Genomic DNA, 26,801 nt, shown 5'->3' with positions numbered 1-26,801 from the left:
TAAGGTTCACTGTAATCGCTAATTATATGTACCAACTTTGCATACTTGTTTTAATCATCATTATTTGCATTTCCATGGTGTCACTGACTTTCTCTCTTTTTGCTGTTCGCTTTGCTGAAAAGTTCTGTTTTCAGCCTCTCTTATGTATTTTATATTATATTTATTTTGCACTTTATATGCTCTAAAAACTATTACAACGTTTTTCACGGTAAAATGGTTTTGAATTGTTTTGTAAGGAAAGATGTAAATATCCTTTGTTGTCATCACAAGAATTGGGTTGATAGGAGGCAGGACCAATAAGACTTAGTAATGCTGGTAAAACTGCTAATCCGTGGAACAGACCATACACTACCACTAATAAAAAGATCTGAAATGTAATCAGAAATGTTAGAACTCTTTATAATACTGGTAGGTTTGTAAAAATACATTACTTTTGAGGTACATTGGGCTGGTCCATTTAGAATCCGCACTATCCCTGTGGAAGATTTAGCTAATGTCTTCCACATGGGGAATAGAAGTTTTGAATAGAATAGACAATTGTGAAATTTCCATTTGAAATACTCACTCCAGTCCAGTTGTTGGATGATATACCGTAAAACATCTTCTTCAAGCGTATACAGTGCTTTTGATGGACGCTAAATTAATCCAGGCGCCATCCATTGACAAATTTATAAAATTATCAAGTTTGATCACATACATTACCGATACAAGCATATACAAACAAGTACTATTGTAAGACCAATCTACTGTATTGGCATATTTACGGCTGCTTCGTATTAATTTAGCTTTCATCAAAAACACTCTATATGCCTGTAGACGAGGTGACCACTGAGCCATCGTGTCCTCAAATATATGCATAACCTAGCGTGCTATGCAACCATGCGCATGCATTTTAAAATACCCGATCATATTTTATACATTTATTTTTATCACAAGGTCTTCGACCTGTATCCCCTTACCTTGAAGAACGTTGTGAAGACATAGGACTTTGATAAGGCGAGTAAAATGAAAGCAAGAAGTGTACTTAACCCCCCATTCACTACAGCTGGACCCATATTTACTAATGTTGTTTTGACTCTGTCTGTAAAAAAAGAACAATAATACACAATTGACATTTAATATGGAATATTTTTCGCAAAGTTCCAAGACTGGTCTGGGCGGAGTCTGCATAGACCGCACGGGCTAAATATTAATTGGGGTATGTCGGGAGATGGTGTAAAATAATTGTTTGATAGAAAATGTGCTTTCGATGTGTTTACATTATGGTGCTCATAATGTAGCGAATTTGCCTAAAATGGCGGATTTAGGGAGGCTGAATTTGAGCTTTGCGGGGGACACAATTTCGGACTTTGTGTAACGTGGTTCTGTTATTATCAAATTTATAGGAGTTTGAGGTGATATTTCTTAAACTTCGTCAGCAACTGGCATTCATCACAGCTGCAATACACTTACAATGTACCAAGTTTTTGAACAGGGGAGCCCATATCAAAATATAATAGGTATCGGGATAGTCTCTGATATTAATACCGGAATAGTACCCGCTACCTAGTGGGATATTAGTATCGGTATAGTATCCGGATATGTTTCACATGCAAATTTTTTGTCCATATATGGACATATAGTATCGGGATAGTATCCGATACTGTTACTGGGAGACACTGATAAATAGTATCGGGAATAGTGTCCGATACTAGTATCGGGATAGTACCTGATACTAGTATCGGGATAGTATCTGATACTATTTGTTTCGCATGTAAATTGTTTTGCCCAAATATGGTCATAGAGATATGTCCAGAGATTTACATGGTATATGGACAAGGTCACTGGAAAATTTCAAATGATTATAGTTGTACATACATTAAATGTGAAATGTGTAGCAATTGATTATATTGTACATAGGCCCTACATGCAGCATTGAAATTAGTGGCAAAAAGCAATTGAAAATGTACATTATGAATGCTACATTGCATGTTAAAAACATATAATATACACATTCACATTTATGGCATGCATCAGCTGATGCATTGAGCACCATGCTGTCTTGGGTGCAGAATTCAACATACTCCGTGGTTTGATATAGCCTACATTGCACGATGTTCTTAAGCTTATACTAAATTTAGATAAAATAAAAGTTCTGTTCAAAACTGTCACCCAATACAATCATACCTGTATTGTGAAGCCCAGAAATAGAACACACTGTACAATTCTTTGTACAACAGTATATATTATCCTTTGAATCAGAGGAACTCATTCCTTGACTGTATAGCAATTTGGCTCCAAGCCGATATGGCAGTTATTCTAATTAGTCATGTGACATGGATTGGCGCCAGCTGAAAGCGGGTACTATTCCGATACTATAGTATCGGATACTAGTATCGGGATAGTATCGGAATAGTACCACTATACCGATACTAGTATCCAACTAGTATCTGCTAGCAGATACTTTCGGATAGCTCCAGAATACCTACCGGATACTATCCCGTATAGTAGCCGGAACTATACCGGTACCTTTTCTTTTTGCTATGGGAGGAGCTTAAAAATATGGCTCTTAAAAGCTGTACGTACTCAGAAAGTTTGAATGGCCCCCTGTCAAATGTTATAAACTTACGGTGCAAACACAACTGTGCGGATTCCTGGTTGTCCAATGAACTCACACTGTTTCTTTGTGTACAGTAAGTTTATAAAATTTGGCCCCAGGGGACCATTCAAATTTTCTGAGTGCATACCACTTTATAGAGCTATATTTTTTAAAGCTCCTCCCACTTTCAAAACTGGTAGATCACATGTGCATTTCAGTTCTGACGAACACTTATTGCTTTTTAGGTTTAATAAAATTGCCTCCAACCTCAATAAATTTAATAATATCAGAATAATGTTGTTCAAATTAAAAAAATTTACCTCCACAAAAGTCTCCTTAAATCTGCCATTTTAGGTTAATTTACTACATTATGAGCGCCATAATGTAAACTAATGGAAAGCACCTTTTCTGTCAAACAATTATTTTACACCATCTCCCGACATACCCCAATTAATATTTAGCCCGTGTGGTCTATGCCGACTCCGTCAGGCTAGCTTTGAAAAAGTATTCCATATTAAATGTAAAGTCTATAATAATAATTTAAAAAAAAACACTATTGAAAATAAAACTTCAGTGAATGGAACAAAACAAAAGTTGCAGGCCTTAAGCCTTAATATACGATTTCAATCAAATTTTAATTTATTTATTCTTAAATATTATCCACTGACTAGTGGTCTTCACGCGATTCCCGGGGTGAAAGCAATCACATTCTTGTATGGAGATCCTGAACTTGGTAAACGCACATTAACAGTCAGTTACATCGTATTGTAAATTCGAATTTAAAAATTTGTTTATACCTGCGCTGGAGGCTGCCATTACTGCTTATAAATAGGAAGTCTGGAAAGTGACCTTTCACACAGTATGTGGTCTTTGCATATACCTTTGAATGGAAAACTCGTAAGCTTGACCAGTTTTAGGGGGATTTATGATTCTTGAATGTAAAGGTAAACATTCCGCCACTTATTTGTTATTTCATTTAGTTTTTCAGAACATATGGCGATTTCTAAAGCACATGCTGTATTTAATATACTTCAATAGTGATAGGCTTACCATGAGCCTTTGCGCCCATTCTTTACTTCTTCTTTTTTCAATACATTTTTTCGATGCAAAGTACTCACCATTTCTGGATCCTTTTTGCACCATAAAGTCGTGGGCCACGTGAACAGAATAATCGACAGCTAAACCTATGGATAGGATGAGCGGTATTGATACAATGGTGTCGATTGTAAGGCCCATAAAATTGAGGGTTCCCGCGATATCAACCTGTACAAACATAATGTAATGAAAATATCCAGAAATATTTATATACGCTATTATTTTACCCTTTTGTCATGTTTGTGGCGGATCGCACCAATGAAACACTCAATAGCACACAATTAGAAATAGCAGTTACCCGTCTTTCGTGGTTCGTAAATAAATGCAATTTACACCACCAATGCATCACCACCCTCCAAGTTTTTATTGTGAATAATTTTAGCAACTCCCAAATACAGTAACGATTGATCAGTTGTTTCATTTAATTCATTTTATCCAACTTCTTCTTCGTTGCCCCCTAGCTTCTCCTTTCTTCAGTTTCCCCTTTAGCTCACACCCCTCCCTCTTATATCTGTCCAATATGGTTCTAGTACCTCTTTCCCATGAACTGCTAACAAATAATGTAAATGTTTAAAAAAAAGAGCATGGCAACGGTTATACATTTTTATTTTTTCCATGTTCGAGTTTGATGGTCACCCATGCTTCGCGGATTGTTAAATAATCGCCAACTCTTTTCACCCACGGACTCTCTTCATTCAATTTGATATTCCCGTGTTTATTCTTCCCGCTTTCTTGAATCAATTTTCTTTTTATTATGCAATTTGCAAATGCATCACCACTGTTCGAGGTTTTATCACGAAAAGTTTTCCAATTCGGTAGTTTATTATAAATACTTACTAAAACAGCGAGGACGCAAAGAAAGACGAGTGTACTGGCCAATAAATTTGCAAGAAGTACAGAGACGACGATGAAGATGCAGGCAGAAGCTAAGCCTAGATTACGAAAAAGTTCATGTTCTATGACCTGAAGAAAAGAAATTCCAGAACCATAAAGGTTTTTTTCTTCGATTTTATTCAGAAAAGAAGCCATGTCACAGAAGAAACTGTATGTCCAAAGTTGCAAAAACATGACAAAATGGCAAGGTTGCAGATCGGTGCACATGGCATGATACAAAATTACATAAGATTTTTGCAAATTGGTACAAAGACGTATAAAGCTAACTTGAATAAGTTAAGTTGTATAAATTTGCTCAAACTTGTATGCATAATTACAGAAAATACGGCAAGTTTGTAAAGAAATGCGGGAATTTGCACAAGCAATACCCAAGTATGCGCAAAGTTAACACAAACATGACGATGAGGTTATACAGTCGAGTTTACCTTTATAGCAAACACAAAGTGTTTTAGAGAAAACAACGTTTAAATGCCGTGTAGTGTTATTTAAAGGGTATGTATAAAACGTTTTGGGAAACTTGCTGAAAAACATTTTACACAATTGTTGAAAAAAATATTTTGCAATAATGTTTACCAAAAATATTTTGACAACATTTTAAAAACGTTATTGTAATGGTTTTTCACACAAAACCTGACGTTTTCTTTACCATTGCATAACCCAAAACGTTTTGACCAAAACCAAAACACGTTTATAAACTCGTTTATAATATTTCGAAAACATTGTTGTGTTTAAGGGAGCTTGTGCAACTTTTGATATTTTTGTAATGTCGAATTTATGCAGGGCAGCGTCAAAGGCTGCAGAATCAGGATCGTCGTAGGTTTTGTGCAAGCACTAGAGGAGTAGATAATCTGAAAGTGAAGTACATCATCAGTATAAAAAAGGTCATTTCTAAAAATAGTTTGAATATTATTATAAGAACGTTGACTTTACTTTACCCCCTTACATCGTTAGCTTCGGAAAAGAAGTATTGAACGGAGAACACAAAGGCGGCATTTGGATACACGAAGCCTGCATTAGTAGCTATCTCACGTGCGGATCTCATAGCTGTTATCTCTTCATTGACATCGCGAAGAATTATGTGGTTGGTCTGAACGAATCTAGAAGCCTAAAATCAGAAAGATTGAAATTTAAAATTATGATTATTTTTATAGAAAATTGTTAGGGGAAAAAAGAGTTGGCAAACAGATCACCCATCCATCGTCGGGTGCATTACATAGTGACGGATCTGTACTTTACGGTAAAATCGATAGTGCCCGGCGATAGTGACGGATGTTGAGATTTCAAAGTAATTGCGCAAGACATAGTGACGGATAACTTTGGCAATCTATTACACATGTGAGATGTACGATATTACTACATTTAAAAAATATCTTTCAAGGGTCTACTTTTAATAAACACATGAATTGCTGAATATTAATGGCAAATTTGTAATCTATGCCCAATATAATTTATCTACTCAACGTTTTCACCGATGCCCATTTTTTGATAAATTTGCGATCGACATCCGTCACTATGTAAAACACCCTGAGTTTGACATCCGTCACTATGTAATGCACCTGAGTTTTACATTTTATAAATTTTGAAAGTCGAGTAGACATGACTGTTAGAAATATAATAGCTAACACTTACCAAAATGTTAAGTGGATGTCCTGTGCTGTTGTCAAATAGAATGTCTGTGACATACCGCTGCCCCGATTGATCAAGAAACTCTGCAAGTTGTGCAAAAAAGGCAGCATCGTCTGGCGGCCAATACTCTGTAATACAGACATTATTATTATATTGATCTAAATTTATTACATCAAAAAATGGAAATAAAAAATGCAACGAAAGTACCTTTCTCTGTTGTGGCATTCAGGGCATTAGTTAATTAGGTGTCGTCTGATCACGCACCGTCCTCCTCGAATTGAAGATAATTCTTGCCTAATATGATTTTACGAACAGACAAATATTTATTCGGCATTCTGGAAAAATGATACCGATATACTGTGATGTGCCCCGAGTAATTTAATTTGATAATTTATCTCTGTTTACAAAATTAGGAGATATTTCATGAGTGATGACATGTGTGGAGAATCCCTTCTCATTCATCAAGTTGATTAAAACAAATTGAATCATATCTAATTTTGGATTGTTAGGGGAATCCCCGATATTACAAAGTGGATATGATATCATGTTGGGAAAACCCCAGGAAGTGATGTAATGAGAAAGGTTAATGTCTATAAATTAATATTGGGAATTCCCAGATTGCTCATCTAAGTGCATTACCTAATGCTAGTTGGAAATTCCCATTTCTAAAATAAGCTGAATGTGACAGTATGCAAATATTAACTGTCTATGAGTGTGATGGTCGAAATATAATCACGAGGTGAAAGATGGATTGTTCCATTTCACGAGCCGGAACGGCGAGTGGAATGGAACAATCCATCTTTCACCGAGTGATTATATTTCGACCATTACACGAATTTAAGACAGTTAATATTTGTTTTATATCACTCATACATAAATCATATTACTAAAATACTATTTAAGATAGGAAATACGTTTTTTCATCAACATAACACCATGTTTTGCCGTGATATACTTCACATTTTGGGATCCACCCATAACTAAATCGGCGAGTCTAAGAGTCAGCGCACAGCTTGGCACAGGCGCACTACGGTAGGCACTGTGATGGTAAAGACTATCACACGGAGAGGCTGATGGTAAAAATGATAAATGGTAATCAACCAATGAACTGTCTAGAATTTATGTATGAGTGATATAAAATGGTCTATTATTAGATTGTGAGTATAAAGGTGAAAGCAATTTAGTTTGCTTTTTGCAGAATATGTGTGTTGGTCGTTGTGCTTCAAAAGGAGGTACACTTGAACCAGTTTGCATAGCCAATAATGGGATATTTTAATACAGTAACGAAGGAGATTTTCAGTGTATGAAACGCTCGCTGGAGTCTGGTTTATAAATCAACACATCTATCAATAAAGTGGAGCAGTGCAGAAAGAAAGAAGCATTTTCCTGGAGAAAGATAGTGATTGGTGAAAGAAACACAATTTTTGGAGATTGTCATCTGCGCTAGGAGTTAAGTGTTTGGAGAACTGAAAAACTGCGCAAGTAGTTAAGGGTTTGGAGAACTGCGCAAGGAGTTAAGTGTTTGGAGAAAGCAGCACCATTTCTGTGCGAGGATTTTACATGCAAAGGATATATAAATGCAAGCGTATAATGGACTTCGCTGAACAGTGATTTTCGCAGGATAAGCAAACAAGGATATATACATCAGCCAGCCAGAACATTGTACCCAAACACTATAATCATCAAGAAGAAGACTGCTGGATAAGTAGTGATAATTAAAAGTGTGATTTTATTGCATATGCATTTATTATTCATGAATCAATCATATTTTACTTTCCGTTAAAGTCTTGGATTTTGTTAACTTAATCAAACAGTGTATTTTTGCTGTGCTTTTGTGTGTGAATTCGGGTAAAAAGTGATTTTGGCTTTGCATCATTACGGCTCGTAACAATACGGTGTATGATCTTCCGAACGCCCGGGTCCGAATGGGCTATTCCAGATGTATTCCGCACCCCCCCCCCCCTATGGAAGACATCTAAAAAAAAAATTCCAGCTGGAATTGAGATGTGTCTAAAATTCCAGCAGTCATTTTTAACACAGATTCCGGCTGGAGGGTATGGAAGACATTGAGATTAGGTGAAATTCCGGCTGCTAAAATTACCAAAAAAACAAGAGTGGGAATTGTGAAAGGCCATGATGTGCCTATGGAAGACATTCATATTTCTTAATATTCCGGCTGGAAAATGGTCAAAAATGCTCCAATTCCGGCAGGATCTTCACTTATGGTCACCATCTCGATTAACCTATGAATGACATTTACAATTTACTTGAATTCTGGCTGGAAACTGAAAAAATGGTCTAATTCCAGCTGGAACCCTATGGAAGACATTTACATTTACTTGAATTCCGGCTGGCCATATTACCACAATTCCGGCAGGGTCTTCCATGGGGTTTTCCTGACATGTGAATTCCGGCTGTCAATTTAGCCCCGAATTCCGGAAGTGTCTTCCATAGGGGGGGGGGATTGCGGAATACATCTGGAATAGCCCAATATTGTTCCAGTTCAGTCTCTTGTGTGCAGAGCTCAAAGACAACATTAAAGCCATATTATAACATTTGCTGTTGAGGACGCCCTCACTGATTTTTTAAAATTCATTTTTTTACACAATTATATTGTACTTTATTAAACCAATATACCCTGCAAAAATCAAGACTCTAGGTGCTGTAGTTTTGTCAAAATATTTTGAATAAAGCGCCGGAACCGGCGTCTTATTATTACGATGGAAATATTAGTCGAACGCATACACGATGTTCATAACACACAGTGCGGGACGGTGATCTACACAACAAAGGGTCGTACCATAACATGACCGAAGGAGTGGTACGTATTGGCGACATACGCGCTGGTAGTAAATTCCCATTTTCTTTGCTTTGACGTAGTTGTTCGGCTCAAAAATAAAAGGGGATATATCTGACAGTAAAAACTAACATTTTATGTCAAAGAAATGCTAATCTATTTTGTATGATAATGTTATAATATTGCTTTAACCAAAAGTTTTAAAGTGAATCTTCTTTTGGCCCAGTTGCATATTTTCAAGCATTTGTCATATTAGTAGCTATTAGTATCGGGTGAAATGGATCTTTGCCCCTGGCTCGGTGGCCCCCGGCGGCACGTCCATGATTTTGTTGTTTCTACCCATGTATCAAGGGATCCGAAATAAATCAACAACCAATGTTACGTTAGGACTCACCTGTATCTGAATCAGAAGAGTTATCTTTTCTTGTGTCGTCAGATTGCATCCATCGTTGAAAGTCAATATACCAGCATTTAATTGACGATTCTTGTATGTATTGATTATCGTGAATATCCCGATAGAATTGATTAAGAGCATTTCTTTCGTAATAATAATCTACATGTTCAAGGTAGAATACTGTTGGAGCACCTTCTGTTGGGAAATACTGCAAATAGATTTGAAAGATATTATTCGTGAGAAATAATGCGTTGGTTTTTGCCTTCAATCGGGGATACATTCCATTTTTTAACCTGTAATTGGGGATATACCGCCAACCGGGGATATCCCCGATTTTTAAACGGACTCTATACAGGGTAACAGGGGATATAAAGCGTGTTAAGACACTCTACAGGGCAATAGGGGGTGATGTCTCCATTTGCCCTGTAGAGAGTCAGGAATGTTAGACATTTTCCTAGTCAACTGGGGAAGATCGGGCTCTATTATGTGCCAACTGGGTGTCCCCATTTTCATGGTTACGCAACCTGTGTAAAATGTGTGTATCCCCGATTGAAGGGAAAAACCAGTGTGTGTGTCCTGATTTGGGTAAGCATACATCATATCGCGTTGATCACGGCATTATGACCGAATACAATCCAAGCTTTTCCTGTTCCTGCGCCTTGCACCACTGAAGTCCCGGGTTCAAGCCCCGGCGCGGCCCAAGGACTCACGTGAACTTGGTTTATCCCGATTACATGCTCGCTCTTGCAGGTTTTCTCCGGGATCTCCGAAATCATCCTACTTTCACAAATCAGTGATTAGTTGTTAATAAATAATCAAAATCAAAGAACAACCGAATTCCCGGGCCGTAGCCCAAGAACAGAAGAGAAAATGAATGTCTAGATGAACAAGAGTAAAATACAACTTTAATACATATCATGCTGACTGATTATATTTTCTTAGAAGACAATTCTGAAGATTTTATACTATTTGACGTTTCATACGAACCTGTTCCATTTTATCCAGATAAGCTTTCAAGTAGCTGTCAGATAGTATCATCGTTCTCAAATCGAAGTCTTGCTCCCATGAGGTGGAACTCCAGATGCATACTCCAAGAAGGACAAGTGATGACAGAATAACGAATATCTGAAAGTTGATAAGGACAGAGAATCATGAATGGTTTTTTTTTGTCTCATCACATGTATTTCCTAGGCCAAAGCTAACCGACAGAACAAGCCAGTTTCAGTAGAAAGAAAGTTTTGACTACTATAGATCACTTTATACAGACTGACGGAAAAGTCAACGAATACCAACTTAACCACGGTTTTGTTTTCATAGATTATCAGAAAGCATTTGACTCCATAGAGCATAGCATGTTTGATAAAACTTCGAAAGATATCCCAAAAGATTTGAAGCATAGAAAGATGAATGAGGCAAGAAGACACAATGACACCAAAGATTTTACACCAGCAAAGGATATAAACAGATGGAAAATTCTGTAGGAGGGTTTCACACAGCAATGGCTGACACAGCTTTAGTGCTGCAATGAGTGACTCAAAACCACAAATGACTGAGTGATATACTACAATTTGTCATATCGAGACCATCAGGTAAGTTTAATTGATGAAAACACCGTTTATATTAAAAGCTTGGCTTATATGTCAAGAGGGCAGCTTGGAACACTGTTTGCCTTTGGTACGAGAGATTCAATTCCGTGCAGCCTCCCCCCCCCCAAAAAAAAAATCTCCCCTCTCCCCGTGGTTCATCTGATAATGGCGGGGCAGATGACCCATGATAAAAGACCTCGTTACAGTCGGTTCCGATCAGGGTAAATGCCCTATTGTTGGCTACACTTGCCTGTAAAAATACCCCGACCAGCTATCTACGGCGACCCCTTCACTAGGTCACTTGTGTTGGCTGAAATTTACTTAGCGTTATCTACTAGATTTCAGCTGTGCAACAGTTAAGGCCGTATAAAATTAATGTTTTGGTTCTCGTCCAGAGGATTTTCATGAATTGATGAGGAGGAGGTGTTTTTTTTTTTTTTTTTTTTCAATGTAAAATTAGCATTGTCAGTAGTTTTCGGTCTTCTCCAACAGTGCTCGAGGAAACGATGAGGCCCCTTTTTTTTTTTTTCAAATGTGAGATTCTGAGGATAAACCCCTAGAGTACCACAAAAAGACTTGGAAGTGATGCTTGTTCTCTAATAAACTTATTTATATGTATGAAGATTTCATAAATCATTCCAAAGTCTAAAAAATTGAAAAATCTATAAAAAAAATTGATGATGGAGGGGACGAGAACCAAAATATTAATTTTACACGGCCTAATGCTTAGATATGCTCGACATAAAAGAGTGGCTTTTAAAGAAATTGACAAACAAACAGGTAAACCAGACAAGAGGTATTCCATCACGATGTTCCTGGTAACAATGAAACACTTTCAAAACTATAATCATCATAAGCTACCCTGGTAAAGATAATAGAAGTATATGTAAAATAGGTTACGAAAGGACATAGTCTAACTCCGGTTTCTGGTCTCTTGTGCCACGATTTAATCTAGGCTGGGTAAAATGTTCTTAAGTGAAAAACATGCACCCAAATAGGCTCACCTTTGTTGCAGGTTTCAGCAGCAGTGGTGCGTATACATGGCGAACAAATTCTTGAAGATAACTTTTTTGGCCACATGTGGAAGGTTTATATTCCTTTCCATGGCTGAAGCAACAACAGCAGGCGTCTCGCTTACTTTCAACACGTCTATGATCCAACGTTAATAATGGCATGAAGAAGAATACGCTTAATATGAAGAGAAATGACACACCCAATGCACAGTAAATACAAAACGATCGCAAGGCTGGTAGTATTGTTGTTGCGCCAATCAGAAATGCGCATAAATCAGTGACGGAGGTAATGAATATTGATACACCCTGGATGGAGAAAGAGAATGAAGAACAAAATGGAGCAGGAAATATCTGATGAGCAGGCAGGATTTCGTGAAGGAAGGGGTACTAGGGACCAAATTGTCAATATCAGGAATGTGATTGAGAAATGCAGAGAGCATAGACTTCCTCTTTACATGTGCTTCATAGATTACAGTAAAGCTTTTGACTGTGTTAGCCACCCTCAGATGTGGGAAACTATGAAAAAGATGGGTTTTCCAAGTCATCTTGTGGATCTGATCAGCTGCTTATATGAAGACCAAGAATCGGCAGTCAGAACAAGTAGTGGAGACACAGATTGGTTCAAGATTGGAAGAGGCTTACGACAGGGTTGTGTGCTATCACCAAACCTATTTAACATCTACTCTGAAGACATAATGAGAACAGCTTTGGAGGGGTTTGAAGGTGGAGTGAAGTTTGGCGGTACAAGAATTACTAACCTGAGGTACGCCGATGATACCACTCTTATTTGTAGCAGCAGAGTAGAGCTGATTGATCTTTTGAAGCGCATCAAAGAGGCCAGTGAAGAAAAACACCTTCTCCTGAACACAAAGAAGACAAAAATAATGGTTGTAGACAGAGAGAGAAAAGTGATGAGTTTGTGATAGATGGACAACAGATTGAGGAGGTGAAGCAATTTGAATATCTGGGTTCAATGATTAACAACAGTGGTGACAGCACAACTGAAATTAAGAGAAGACTGGCTATTGCAAGGACAACTGTGCAGGGCATGTCAAGCATATGGAAAAGCAGAGGCCTATCCATTGACCTCAAGGTACGCCTACTTCGTGCAACTGTGTTTTCCATTGCCACTTATGGATGCGAGTCTTGGGCTATGACCAAGAATGATAGGAAAAGAGTAGATGCTTTTGAGATGTGGTGTTACAGGAGGCTTCTACGAGTGACATGGAAAGACAGGAGAACAAATTCCTGGATCCTTGACAAGATTGGTACAAGTCTAACCATCAGAAGCGGCATAATGGAGAGAAAGCTGCAGAAGTACTTTGGCCATATTGTCAGGAAACATGGAGGTGTAGAAAAACAGATTTTGCAAGGGGCCATGGAAGGCAAACGAGGAAGAGGACGTCCACCAACATCTTGGACTAATGACGTGAAGCTGGTTTCTAACCAGGGAATGCAAGGTGCAACACACTTGGCATCGGATCGAGTGAGATGGCGTACTCTTGTGAAGGCCACAGCAGCGCTACACAGCGCCACCTGACACAGAGAGAGAGAGGATGGAGAAAAATTTGAATAAATCGCTTCATGTTATTAACATTTACGCTGTCGGACACGTGAAGGTGCCAAACCTTTGATTTTAGAAGTAGAAATGTATAAACAAAAAACAGCTACGGTCCAAGGATTGACCCTTGTGGGACACCAAAGAGCAAATCACCATTTATGTGAACTTGTACGCGTTCTTTCAGACAGATATGATTTGAGGCTGACCCACCTGAGTGGAACACCATGAACGACAAGCTTTTATTCTGTACGGGTATAAAGCACATTTTGGTCGATCACATCAAATATTATTTAGCTTAAAATCGTATATAATGTGTTAAATGTTTAAAATATTCCATTAATAGCTTCCGTCTAAATCATATCGTCCCAAAATATAAACTCAAATTTCCGTATTTTTGTAACCAGCATCTAAGAAGCCACAAGCTTCACCCTTTCCGTCTTTTTTGGTATCCAAATCTCTTCACACTATTTTGATATTATTTCCTATATAATTCTTTCTATTATATGTTTATTGTGATTAAACCGAGGGCTTAGAGCCAGAACTAGCTATGTCCATTTGTTTTCTCAATAATGTTACTCATTTCGGTAACAAATGGACGGTTAGTTCTGCCCTCCATAAGAAGATGTAAGTGACTTTGGGGTATATGCATGGTCACTTGCGTCTAACTAACTGTTCAAGTGACCATGCATATACCCCAAAGTCACTTGCATTTATTATAGAGGGCATAATTAACCGTACATTTGTTGCCGAAATGAGTAACATGTAATTGAGAAAACAAATGGACATAGCTAGTTCTGGCTCTAAGCCCTCGACAACAAATCTAAATCTTAGAAGAACGCAAGATCCTACAAACGCATTAGTATACACCAGGCACAAAAAGAAACTCGTCAGTTTATATAGTCATCCTTGCTGTTCAACAACCTGATAATTTTGGATTATTCTGAAATATACGTTTCGTTAAATGGACTTTGCTTTCTCATTTGACACCCTGTTCGTGAACATCGTACAAGAATCCCTCAAACCCTAAAATCAAAAGTTGCAATTTCAACGATTTTCAATGGGGGAACGCACACTTGCCCAGATGCCAATCACTAAAGCACGCAATGTAACAGGCACAATCGAATCGTTAAAATTGCAACTTTTGATTTTGGGGTTTGAGGGTTTGGATGTGCATTTCTTGGTCAGTTCTTGTTCAATTTTCACAAACAGGGTGTCAAATGAGAAAGCAAAGTCTAAATAACAAAATGTATATTTCAGAATAATCTAAAATTATCAGGTTTTTGAACAGCAAGGATGAGTATAACTAACGAGTTTCTTTTTGTGCCTGGTCTAGTTTAGTATATGATAGTAATTACATTACATTTATTATAACTATAGAAGTACAAAATATGTTATAGCATTTTTTTATTGGAGTAAAACAATTAGTTACCGCGTGTTTTAGTGTAAGCCCCGACTGTTCCTGCACGCTCAACGTCTTCTGCTCTTCAGACAGAGATTCCCACGATGCGATAAGAATAAACATATCATCAACTCCAATACCTGAATGAGTTTATAAAACCGAGAAATTTATATCTTATCGCAGTGTTAATGAATAAAACTTTCACAAACTGTATCAATATGTTCAGAAAAAGGATACACATACTTGACATTAAGTATGGAATATTTCTTCACGAAGTGCCAAGACTAATCTAAAAGGGGTCTGCATAAACCGCACGAGTTAAATATAAATTGAGGTGTGTCGGGGGATGGTGTCAAATAATTTTTGATAGAAAATGTACTTTCCATGAGTTTACATTATGGCGCTCATAGTGTAGTGAATGAACCTAAAATGACAGATTTAAGGAGACTGAATAATTCTGAATTTCTGAACATTGTTTTGATATTATCAAATTTATTGAAGTTTGAGGTGATATGTACTGAACCTAAATACCAATAAGTGTTGATCAGAACTGAAAGGGACATGTAATGTACCCGTTTTGAATGTGGGAGGAGCTTGTGAAAAACTGACTCTTAAAAGCGGTAAGTACTCAGAAAGTTTGAATGGCCCCCGAGGGAGAGTGTTATAAACTTACTGTATCATTGTGTATGGTACACAAATAAACACCGTGAGTTCATTGGACAACAAGGAATACGTGCATTTCTTTTTGTACCGTAAGTTTATAACATTTGACCACAGTGGGTGACATTCAAACGTTCTGAGTACGTATCACTTATCACATATTTTAAGCTCCTCCAATTTTCAAAAAATTGGTACACCATTGTACATTGCAATTTGTAGACAGAAAGTTGATGAAACATACTTTAACTGGATCTCTAAAGATGCACTCCCGTGAAATATATAACATAAAATAAAAAAATAAAACAAACTAAGACGGGAAACAGTAGCACATTAGCAGCAAATTTTCGGTACTAGGCGTACCTTCTTCATGCTTTATTATAAAGTTATAATTGCACATTGTAAGTGCATTTCAGCTCTGACGTATGCCAATTGCTGACGAAGTTTATGAAATATCAAATCAAACCCCAATAAATTTGATAATAATAGAACAATGTTAGCTAATGTTGCATAAAGCCAGAAATTGTGTCCTTCACAAAGCTTATGAGCACCACAATCACTAGTGGAAAATTTAAAGTGAGAATTCTTTCAAAACGATGAGAATTGGACAAAAATATGAGAATTTAAAATGTTCTCATTTATATAAAAGTTTCTCGTCCAAATGAATGAGAAATATTAATTACCGTGTCAACAACCTGTCACAAGTGGTTAATTTTCTCATTTAAAACAATGTGACAGGTGGCTGACACGTTAATTGGTATTTCTCATTCATTTGGATGAGAACATTTTATATCAATGAGAAAATTTTAAATTCTCATACTTTTGTCCAATTCTCATTGTTTTGAAAGAATTCTCATTGCAAATTTCTACTAGAGAATGTGAACTCATGGAAAATACATTTTCTATCAAACTTATTTATACCATCTACCGACACACCCTAATTAATATTTAGCCCGTACGGTTTATGGCTAGGCTAGTCTTGGCACTTCATCAAGAAATATTCTATTCTTAATGTCAAGTCTGTATATAGTTACAGAGATAAAAGATAGTTATCCAGAATATTATTTATGACTGAGCATTGTATGTACCTAATAGTAAAAAGGGCAGTACTGAATGCAGATAATTGTAAAACAGATTACAAGCTGAGGCTAGACCGATGGCAGCAACCGTTGAAAATCCTACCGTTGTGATTCCAGCTAATGCTATATATACCTGTAACGAAACAATTGGACAACACTTATTATCATCATTATGTGTATTGTTTTTCCATCGCGCCGGAAAAAATTATCGAATCTCCTGTTCTATGAGCAGACGGAACTTTCTAGTAGGGTCGGTCGGACTGGTTTTTTTAATGACCCAGAAATCATCAAATTAGAAATCACCAAAATCTGTTAAAAATATAAATTTTTCATTTCGCTCATGTTTGTAACTCTGATTCAACCTTTGCAAAAAAAAAAAAAAAAAGCACCCACTAACAAACACCGGTGTTTTTCTTTCGTTCACTTATTGTAATTTCTTTTTTTTAAATTTAAACTTGGTGAATCATTCAATGTCAGACATCCATTAGCCTGATCTGTAGATTCGAAGTCAATGCAGTGCTATTCATTGGGTCTGTACCATGATTCAATGTCTGTAAGGGATATAATAATGGATAATTAGTACTAATATTTGCCTTCACTGGCAATCTATCCCGGGTGACAGGAAGGCAACGCAGTTCCTTTAGGATTAGCGTGTATTAGATCCGGCGGATCCGGCTGATGTTTAGTTGAAGCGCTGAGCAACGAATGACATTAGAGATATGAGATGGCATGGTCATGTGAGAGTCAAACGTTGCACCTAAATAATAGCATAGGATGAACTAAACCCCTCAACAAAAGTTTGGAAAGTTTTTTCAAGCACCTATTTTTTTAAAATCCATACACTAATCTAGCGCTGACTATACAGTTTTTTTTAAAACACTTTTTTCAAGACTGAGTAAAGGTCCTGTGAATGTAGTGCGGTCTCAAGCAGAATGTGCCAAATTGACCATTATTTTGTGTAGCAAGCTGCAATCCTATGTCTTCACAATCTGGCACCTAATGCAATCCAAGATGACACCGCTTGCCCCAAAGAGCCAGGGTAGTTAACGACTACCTGCAGAATATGGGCGTAGTCCCAAAATGACCTGCCATCAGGCCAGACCCAGGGTCAGACCTCAACACGATTGAACATTTGTGGACCAGCTTGGTCGTGCTGTGTAACGTGTAACCAGGCCGGTGAGCAACATGAGGATAAGGTGCGTTGTTAGAGGACAGAATAAAGGTTAACCGTTTTGTTCTGTTTGAGACCCCACTACATTCACAAGACGTGTACTCTGCCGTAAAAAGGTTATTGTTTCATATGAGGTCTCATTGTAAAGGGGAATATTGTAGCTATCCATTGTTATGCAACACGATATGACTATGTCACAAATAATTTGAGATACAGATGCTTGAAAAAACTTTCCAAATTTTTGTTGAGGAGTTTATTAATTTTGTCGTATTCACATTATTTTAACTTAGAAAGACAGATAGTTTGTGTACGCTTATTTTGATACACAATTTGTCACATTTCGTTCAATATTAAGGTTATTTATTATTTTAAACTGTTGCGATTTGGTAGTTCACAGCATCTTACGAATGGTAGTGAGCTTTGGCAAGAAGTACATAGCTCAATTCATAGCGAGTGTGTAGAAGAATGAAAATATCACAGATATACTTTTATAGGTGCTGCGGTTCTTTAGTTACGTTGTAAAGAGGGCTGAAACAACAACACTTTTGTAAAACGTACATAACTCATTTACAACAATAAATTAAGCAAGTTTGCAAAGTATACGATTTGTATAATGAACTTTTGCAAAACATCAAGGTGTTGTTTTTCAATAATATATTCATCTAGATAATGAAAATCAAAATTGTATGTTGCTTCGACCAACAATACCTTTATACAATATACAATACAATATTTTTAAAGAAAAAATCCCGCAATCAAAAGTTGCAGTACATTGCATTGATTTGAATACAGCGCTAAGAAAATCCAGGTTTTACACGTGCTTGCGATTAAAAAGTATTGATCGCTGTAAGTGCAACTTTTAAATTCGGGTTTTTTATCTTTAAAATACTACTGCACAATTCTGTTGTTAATATTGAGCAAAATTGGGGTGTCAAAATGTGTGTACATAAACTACCTGTCTTTCTATGTTATGGTCTGAACCCTGGAATTATGGAAACTTTCGGGCCTCATAACTGCTAAATTGTTGGTCTAATATAAAAGTATACATATTCAAAATGGTAAACACTTGCTTAATTCATCTGAGAGGTCAAATTTGGGCCAAAATGCTAATTTTGGCCCAAAATCCCAAAAAACGTTTTTGGCCCACTTCTTGGGCAAAAGCTTATTTTTTATTGATTTTTAAAAACTAGATAACAATATCTAGGAGCCGTTTTTTATTTTGTTTGAATTTCGACCAACTTCACCAAAAATATTTGAAATTTTGGCGAAAATCAGGCTTTTATGTGATTTTTTTTAATTAAGCATTTTTGGTGCAAATTTATCAACAACAAAAAAACATTTTGTGCGATTTTGGGCCAAAAATGAGCGTTTTGGCAGATGGATTTACCAAGTCTTTGCCATTTTAAATATGTATACTTTTATATACTTTAGACCATTAATTGAGCAGTTATGAGGCCCAAAAGTTTCCATAATTCCAGGGTTAAGACCAACCTTAAAACATTGCAAATACGATTTATTAACAGACGTATTTGTAACGACCGAGTTACTCTTTGTGAGGTCTTAAGTGGTTTGGTCATGTTGGTCGGGATGTGTTTTCATCAATGATATCACTAAGGAGAATCAAACCTTTTCCACATTTGAGAGATTATTTGGAGTTACTAAGGACGTATCTCCTCATATTACTTGCATTAACTTTTTATTTCTCTTTCTTAAATTTTATATTCATAGATGCAAATTTCAACAGGTGGCTCCTTCTCTTCAGAATTTCCGCAATTTTGTTAAGCTTAAATTCAACATTGAGTATAAAATTGCTGAGAAAATGGTAATCTTGGCAAGCACTTTAAAAAGTTTTCTTTCGACATTGATAAAATGTAATTTTTTTTAAAAGTAACTTTTATATTATGTATATAATATCATGGCTAGATTGTTTAAGTGTGTGAGTATAATATGAATCGTTTTTCTTGTTTGTCTTCGTCTTGTTGTATGTTTTGTATATGAGTGAGAGTCATCGTTGTCTTCGTCCATAGTCTTTGTCTCGTCTGTCTCTCTTTGTACCTGTTGCTCAAAAAGAATTTTTTGATTATATGTAATTGTTCATGATCGTTGGGAACTGATGGCTCATTATGTATGTCTTTTCTCCCTCCATCAGTTCCAAACACAGGGAATAAAAAAAATGTTGGTCGGGATTTTGGACAATAGATTACCGAACCAAGTCAGTCTGTCACTGTGACGTCAACAACACAACACCAGTTTCGTACGGATGGACCCCCAGTAGTGGATAAATAAATTCCGACCATAACTTGGCTCGTCGGATTAGTCTATATAGTAAAATGGTACACAATACTCATCATGTACCTACCTTGTGTTCAACCATAGTGAATTTGCTCGTCGCTGCCATGACATATAATATGAGAAGAAAGTAGCCTGACGCTAGGAATGTAAAATCGGACGCAATTGCATTAGAACTCTCTGCTGTGTAACTGAAACAAATATTATTATCCACATATTTTAATATCATGTTATCATATTTGCACAATCTATAAAATTCATCTTCGATCCTTTACACAAACCTACTACGATTATGTTCTCGTTGATATTTTGTACCTACCTCTTACTTGTGAACCTGTACACAGATATATTATTTGTAGATGATACTTCAGTGACATCGAGGAACGCCTGTTCCCATTGCTCTCCAATCGAATCTGTCTGTAAACAGAAATTATGGTAGGTTATAAACATCTCAAAAAAGTAACTAACCCCCTTAAATAATGGCCATTATTAAAAAACGGGCAATTGTATTACAAATCTGTAAAATGCGTTGGAAGCAGAATTTTGACACCTCATTTGTAGCAGTTGACTAAATATTGACGTCACAGCGTACATTTAAATCAATGTAACCCAAGATTTGAAAGTTGCAGTAAATTGTATTGACTTTGTATCCAGTATAATGGAAGGAAATCTGCGTAAAGTGTTTTTGTATTGCATGTAAGTGCAACTTTCAAATCTGGACCTCACTACATTAAATTGACCGGTGTTTTATTGTTTTCTGGGCTATCGTATCAAATGAGGTGTCAAAATACGCAGAAATAAATTCTGCTTCCAACGCATTTTACAGATTTGTAACACAACAGCCCCCCTCCTTTGAATAATGGTCATTATTTAAGGGGGTTTAGTTACTTTTTTTGAGATGTTTATTAGAGCGAACACTCCAGAATCCGACAATGTATTCTAATTAGCAGATGTCAGCACTTTGGCTAATTTCAGATAGTCTGTTCCATAATGTGGATATTTGGTACCTTATCATTTTATGTTAATATTTTTTTTGGTACATAAAAGTAATGTTGAAAGAAGCAAAGAGTGGATTCAAGTATATAAAATAGACCCCTGGATGTATGTTCAGCGCTAGATTATGTAGAAGGTCATTTCGAACCTTACTGTCTCTAAGCTGTTATGGCAGCGAAGAGGTAGTCAAGTGCGTATTTATAAAAGCGCATTTATAAATATAACCGAAGTACACTGGTAAGCGAGGGTTAACGTATACTTACATATTTACCACTTTCGTCGTCGATAGAACTCTGATCTTTGATGAAATATGTCATAGTCGCCACTTTTGCCTGTTGAATTATTTTGGTGTTATTAGCCTCAACTTTGGTCTTGCCACCAAGAAATTGTTTAACATCAACGTGCGAGTAATAAACGGGACTACATAATGAATGAATAGAGAATGTCGTGAATTAAAAGGAGATATTTAATAATGTTAAACATGTTGACAACATAGACGTCCTAGTTATACTGACTGGCAACCGGATTCTGCTATATACGCTCATGCCAAAACTTCCGGACACCAAATTGATACGGAGGATGTTATCATTCTAGATCGTGAGGAGAGGTGGTTTGAGCGGGGAGTTCGAGAAGCGATTTGGGAACGAGTGGAGAAGCCATCCCTCAACAAACGAGGGGGCCTGAGATTCCAACTGTCGCACGCCTGGGATTCATCGATTGTCAATATTCCTTGACGATTGACACGTGACCAGTCTCCGATTACGATCAATACCGGAGCATCTTTGAAGTTGCCAGATGAAGTCCAATGAGATTGGATGAAAATTCGTAAGTTATTCCAGTACTTTATTTATAATTCACCTCTGTTTCTACGACTGGATGAATCATAATATACATCAACATCTATGTTAGCACATCTATGACAATGACAAAGGTACCAAAATCTGAATTTTGATGATTTTTACGATCGTCCGGATGAGCAAATCACTGAATGGGCCAACCCAAATTATTAATTCCAGTCCTATACATTGTTTACCTTTTTAACACGCAAACTATAGACCAGGCAGGTCAACTAGATATCACTCTTAACGTGGGGCTACTTTACGGCTTAGTGCTAAAAGCCTAACATTTCCCGCCAATTACGAGCTGATTAAACTATAGGAGGGCTGAGCTGTCGAAACTCTAGTGAGTGTCATCTACAGAGACAACACTCACCTTCAAAGATGACACTCGCTAGAATATTGAAAGCTCAGCCCTCCTATATAGACATCTCTAGGGAAAGATTAAACTCCGTTCATGTTTACCAACCTAAGTAGTTTCAAATCAGTCTTAAATCTTATAGAAATTATTTTCATCTACAGAGACAACACTCATCTTCAAAGATGACACTCGCTAGAATATTGAAAGCTCAGCCCTCTTATATATATATAGGGAAAGATTAAACTCCGTTCATAATTACCAACCTAAGTAGTTTCAAATCAGTCTTTTATCTTATAGAAATTATTTTTCCTGGAAGGTCTACATCCAATCTCGGCATCCCCTATACCGCCTAATCTCTTAAATAATACTCTTATGTATAGTTTGAAGAATACCTAATAACATGATGGTAACTGTTCCCCCGTCTGCAATATTTACTATTCTAGCAAGGTATGCAATGTTTACTGTCCTAGCCTAGTCGGCAATGTTTACTGTTCTATATAGCAAGGTATGCAATGTTTACTGTCCTTGTCTAGTCTGCAATGTTTATTGTTCTAGCAAGGTATGCAATGTTTACTGTCTTAGTCTAGTCTGCAATGTTTACTGTCTTAGCACAGTCTGCAATGTTTACTTTCCTAGCAATGGACTCCTACGATCATTTGATGAAAGGCCACTTTTCCATCACTTCTGTATCATTGACCTACCTAACAAGATTCTCTTCATTTACTTCTTGGATAATATCCGTGTCAGATAAATTACGTATGATGTCCTCATCGAATGACCATAATTCAAGAATACTAGTTGACAAACATTCATGACCTATCCTGTACGGATTGAAACAGATCGGATTAGATTATAGTTTTGCCAGTTAAAGTGTTTTTCTTCGCTGTTTGTTATTCTATAGGTGGTACAAATTGAGACGGGGGTGTAGAATTGTCACCTCTGGGCAATTCAAGATTTCCAAGGTCAAAGTTTATACAGGGGTCAAAATTCAAAACTGCGCAATTTTTTTTAATTTTCAGAAAATGTATAGCTTATCCCACCTCCGACTTATCGTTTCGGAGTTATAAGCCAAAAGGGTCAAAGGTTAAATTTGAAGAGCCACTGGGGATAAAGATTTAAATGCTCCGATTGAGATGAAATGGTCTTGAATTGTTGGCACTGTTATCTCAATCAAATAAAGAATAGATGAAACCAAATGTCACGACTCGTTCGTTACCTAAGTAACCATTCAGGGATGTATCAGTAGGACAACATCAATAGGACTCAACTGGCAATGACCTATTTTGCTGTGTAACCTTGGCAATAAGTCATTGTAGGTGGTTCAAACTATTCTTTATTAGAGTTGTTGTCACAGAAAGAACCATTTGAGACCATTGTCAACAACATTGGAACATGTCTATGTTAACCCCTGTGGTGTTCTTTATTTTTAACCTCTTTTTGCTCATATCTCCACAACAATAAGTAATACTTTTCATAGATATAATGTATAAAAGGCGTATGAAAGCTGGTTGGTTCACGAGATTAAAATATTACAAAAATACAACTTCCGACGGTACAGTTCTTTCAGAGACACTGGAGAGATTGCGATTTCCAAACGTACGTATTGAACGCCCGTGTAATCTATTCAAAATCTCTCTCCTTTGACGGGATTTTGAATAGATTGCACGGGCGTTTGTTACGTACGTTTGGAAATCGCAATCTCTCTACTGTAATATAAAGGTTTACCTTATGCAAAGTGAATACCAATTGTCTCCTCCTTCAAGTGTTATATTCTTTATTCTTTTGTCTATGCTCACCATCTGTGCAGTATTATATAGAAGAGAAAATATAACAAATTTAATTATATCATATTTATAACAAATTGTTTCGCGGGAACTGGTAGTCCCGAGCTAGTAGTCTCATTCCTTCGTTGTGATATTAGGCCAATCAAATTAAGGAAAATCAGGGCTTAACGCACCACTAATTGCAACAGAAACCATTTAATCACCATTTATTTCAGACAAGTACATTAAAACAATATCAGAAGTCCCCAAAAGTCCAAGTAGTGGAACAGTGCCTAATCTGCATGAATCCAAAATGGCCGCTAATACAGGGGGTGAAATTTCAAAGTTGGTCAAATCTAGTTTAAAACCATAACAATGTCTTGCTCTCATCATAAGGATACAGAAAAAGTATAGTTTGACCAGTTTCTGACATACAGTTCTTGATTTATAGGCAAAAGATCAAAGGTCAAATCCACAGTCGTTTATAATGGAAATATGCTCCGAATTTAATCCAACTGGTCTCAAATTGTTCCTTTGGCAAAAATAAGAATGAGAAAAATTGCATTTTTTGGATGTTTTGTTACAAAGGTAACATCACAAAATAAGTCAAGGTCAACAGCGCTTAATGGAATTCGATCTTCTTTGCCATGTTGCCAAGGTAACAAACCACCAGAGATATGGTAAACTATGTTTTTTTAAATGTTTTTGCAAGCGGAGCAATATGAAACCATTTTTTTAAAATCAAAATCAGAGCATTTTCAATTTTGTCCCCCTGTGGAATCCAAATTTTGGCATTTAACCTTTCCCCCACAACTCAAGAAATGTATATCGGAGATATTTGAAACTATACTTTTTTCTGAATCCTAGTAACAACATTTGACCAAATTTGAAATTTCACCCATGCATACTTTGCATAAAGTTGGATTTATTGGACTTGGACTTTTCGGGACTGATAATTTGTTCTTTAATATACTCTTTTGAAATGAATGGTGATTAAATGATTTCTGTTGCAATTAGTGGTGGATGAATTTTCAATTTGATTGGCCTAATATGTGCTTGATCAGTGAGTCAAATAAGTGGTTAAAAGAATACATTGCTATGTCTCTGTTCATGGTTTAGTCGCCCCCTCTGCGAATCCATATTGCTTCTCGGATCTTCCGAGTGTATGTACGTTATTTTTGCCCCCTCTCGATATGCAGTGAGCCTGAAAAGCACCTGTGATCAAGAGGGCAAACCCTGCTATTGAAAACTAAGAAATCCTGGATTTGTCTATCAAAAATCGCACCAATGGACTTGGACTTTTCGGGACTTATAAAATGTTCTTTAATATACTCTTTTGAAATGAATGGTGATTAAATGATTTCTGTTGCAATTAGTGGTGGATGAATTTTCAATTTGATTTGCCTATTATGTGCTAGATCAGTGAGTCAAATAAGTGGTTAAAAGAATACATTGCTATGTCTCTGTTCATGGTTTAGTCGCCCCCTCTGCGAATCCATATTGCTTCTCGGATCTTCCGAGTGTATGTACGTTATTTTTGCCCCCTCTCGATACTACCAGTTCCCGCGGGAGATGCAGTGAGCCTGAAAAGCACCTGTGATCAAGAGGGCAAACCCTGCTATTGAAAACTAAGAAATCCTGGATTTGTCTATCAAAAATCGCACCAATGTAAGCAATCCTGCAAATGCAACTATTGAATTGGATGTAAAATGAAATCAGAAGTATGTTGTAAACTCACATGATTCAGCACAGCAGGATCCAATATATTATCTGCCTCTACAAGAAGACGCTGAATCCTCTGATTTGACGGGAACGACTTATCCTTCCTAATCTTGTCTATCACACTCTGTGATCCGTATGGTACCCAAATCTTTTCTCGTCTGGTTTCTTGGTGAAAGCGTATTAAGCCAACCCCACAACCTGCCACAAGTAGGGTACTCAGTAAGATGCATAGTAAAGGATGTCGACCAATAAATCTTCCAGTGCTGATTAAAATAAAGAGTTTCATAAAACTGTTTCATAAAGTCATCTAACTTTATAACAACAGGCTGTATCAAAATGATTGGAAGCCACCAGTTTTTATGTTTATTGAATATGAGTCGCAACGATCCAAGGCCAAAAACACACTTCCCCAATAACACATCAGAATGCACAACAAAACACACTGTTTGTAACATTTGAATCTGTATGCAATCAAGTTACAATGATTTACAATGTTAACATATCCAGTAGTTGTTTTCCTTTTAAATGTTGATAATGTAGTTTGGTTGTTCTGGACGACTGATGTGTACCTTGATTCAAACTTGTTCAGCAAAGACCACGGTTGACTTGCGTAATATATATCCTTTGCGTACAAAATCCTTACACAGATAACAATTTCCAAAACGGTGCTGATTTCACCATCACTATTCCACTCACTTTCTTCAAGAAACATGCATTCATTCACTTTGTTTCCCCTTACATTGACAGATGTGTTGTTTGATTAACAAGATCTTTACAGAGCATTTACACAACTTTTCAATCAAAATGAGTAAAGTATTTTGAAAGAGAGGTATCTTGAAAGAGAACACCTGAAATATTAATTAAATCTTTAAAAGTACTTCTTCCATTATTATTGTGTACGCACCTGTAGAATACTGCTTCTGTTCCACGTACGAATGAGCTACTACATCTGGCAAACCAACTAAGGTTTTCATCCTTAGCGGTCAT

The 26,801-nt window shown here is 36.7% G+C and overlaps 1 protein-coding gene across 1 annotated transcript; it reads right to left on the bottom strand.

The window, feature by feature from the left end:
* Positions 1–181: 181 nt before the first annotated feature.
* Positions 182–26,801, bottom strand: LOC140159675 (uncharacterized). The gene is made up of 15 exons (XM_072183170.1): positions 26,719–26,801; positions 25,831–26,077; positions 24,055–24,128; positions 23,031–23,150; positions 21,396–21,552; positions 20,459–20,556; positions 20,210–20,330; positions 16,783–16,812; positions 10,372–10,509; positions 9,385–9,592; positions 6,197–6,321; positions 5,511–5,672; positions 3,697–3,841; positions 960–1,081; positions 182–367 (listed from the first exon to the last, which is right to left on the bottom strand). Exons 1-15 carry the CDS (start codon positions 26,799–26,801, stop codon positions 182–184), a joined length of 2,016 nt encoding a protein of 671 aa, XP_072039271.1.

This window comes from Amphiura filiformis, chromosome 8 (genome assembly GCF_039555335.1).
Source record: "Amphiura filiformis chromosome 8, Afil_fr2py, whole genome shotgun sequence".
NCBI lineage: Eukaryota > Metazoa > Echinodermata > Ophiuroidea > Amphilepidida > Amphiuridae > Amphiura > Amphiura filiformis.
Note: the sequence above shows the minus strand (reverse complement) of the source record. Positions and strands in the feature narration are given on the sequence as shown.

What these genes read in the sequence shown, in the direction of transcription:
- LOC140159675 (XM_072183170.1), bottom strand. Translation starts at nt 26,801, where the DNA reads ATGACCGCTAAGGATGAAAACCTTAGTTGGTTTGCCAGATGTAGTAGC. An exon ending in AATGAAGAGAATCTTGTTAG is followed by an intron (nt 21,553 to 23,030) that starts GTAGGTCAATGA and finishes TTCATTATGTAG; the next exon opens with TCCCGTTTATTACTCGCACG. An exon ending in CTCTTCTGATTCAGATACAG is followed by an intron (nt 6,322 to 9,384) that starts GTGAGTCCTAAC and finishes TCTGTATTACAG; the next exon opens with AGTATTGGCCGCCAGACGAT.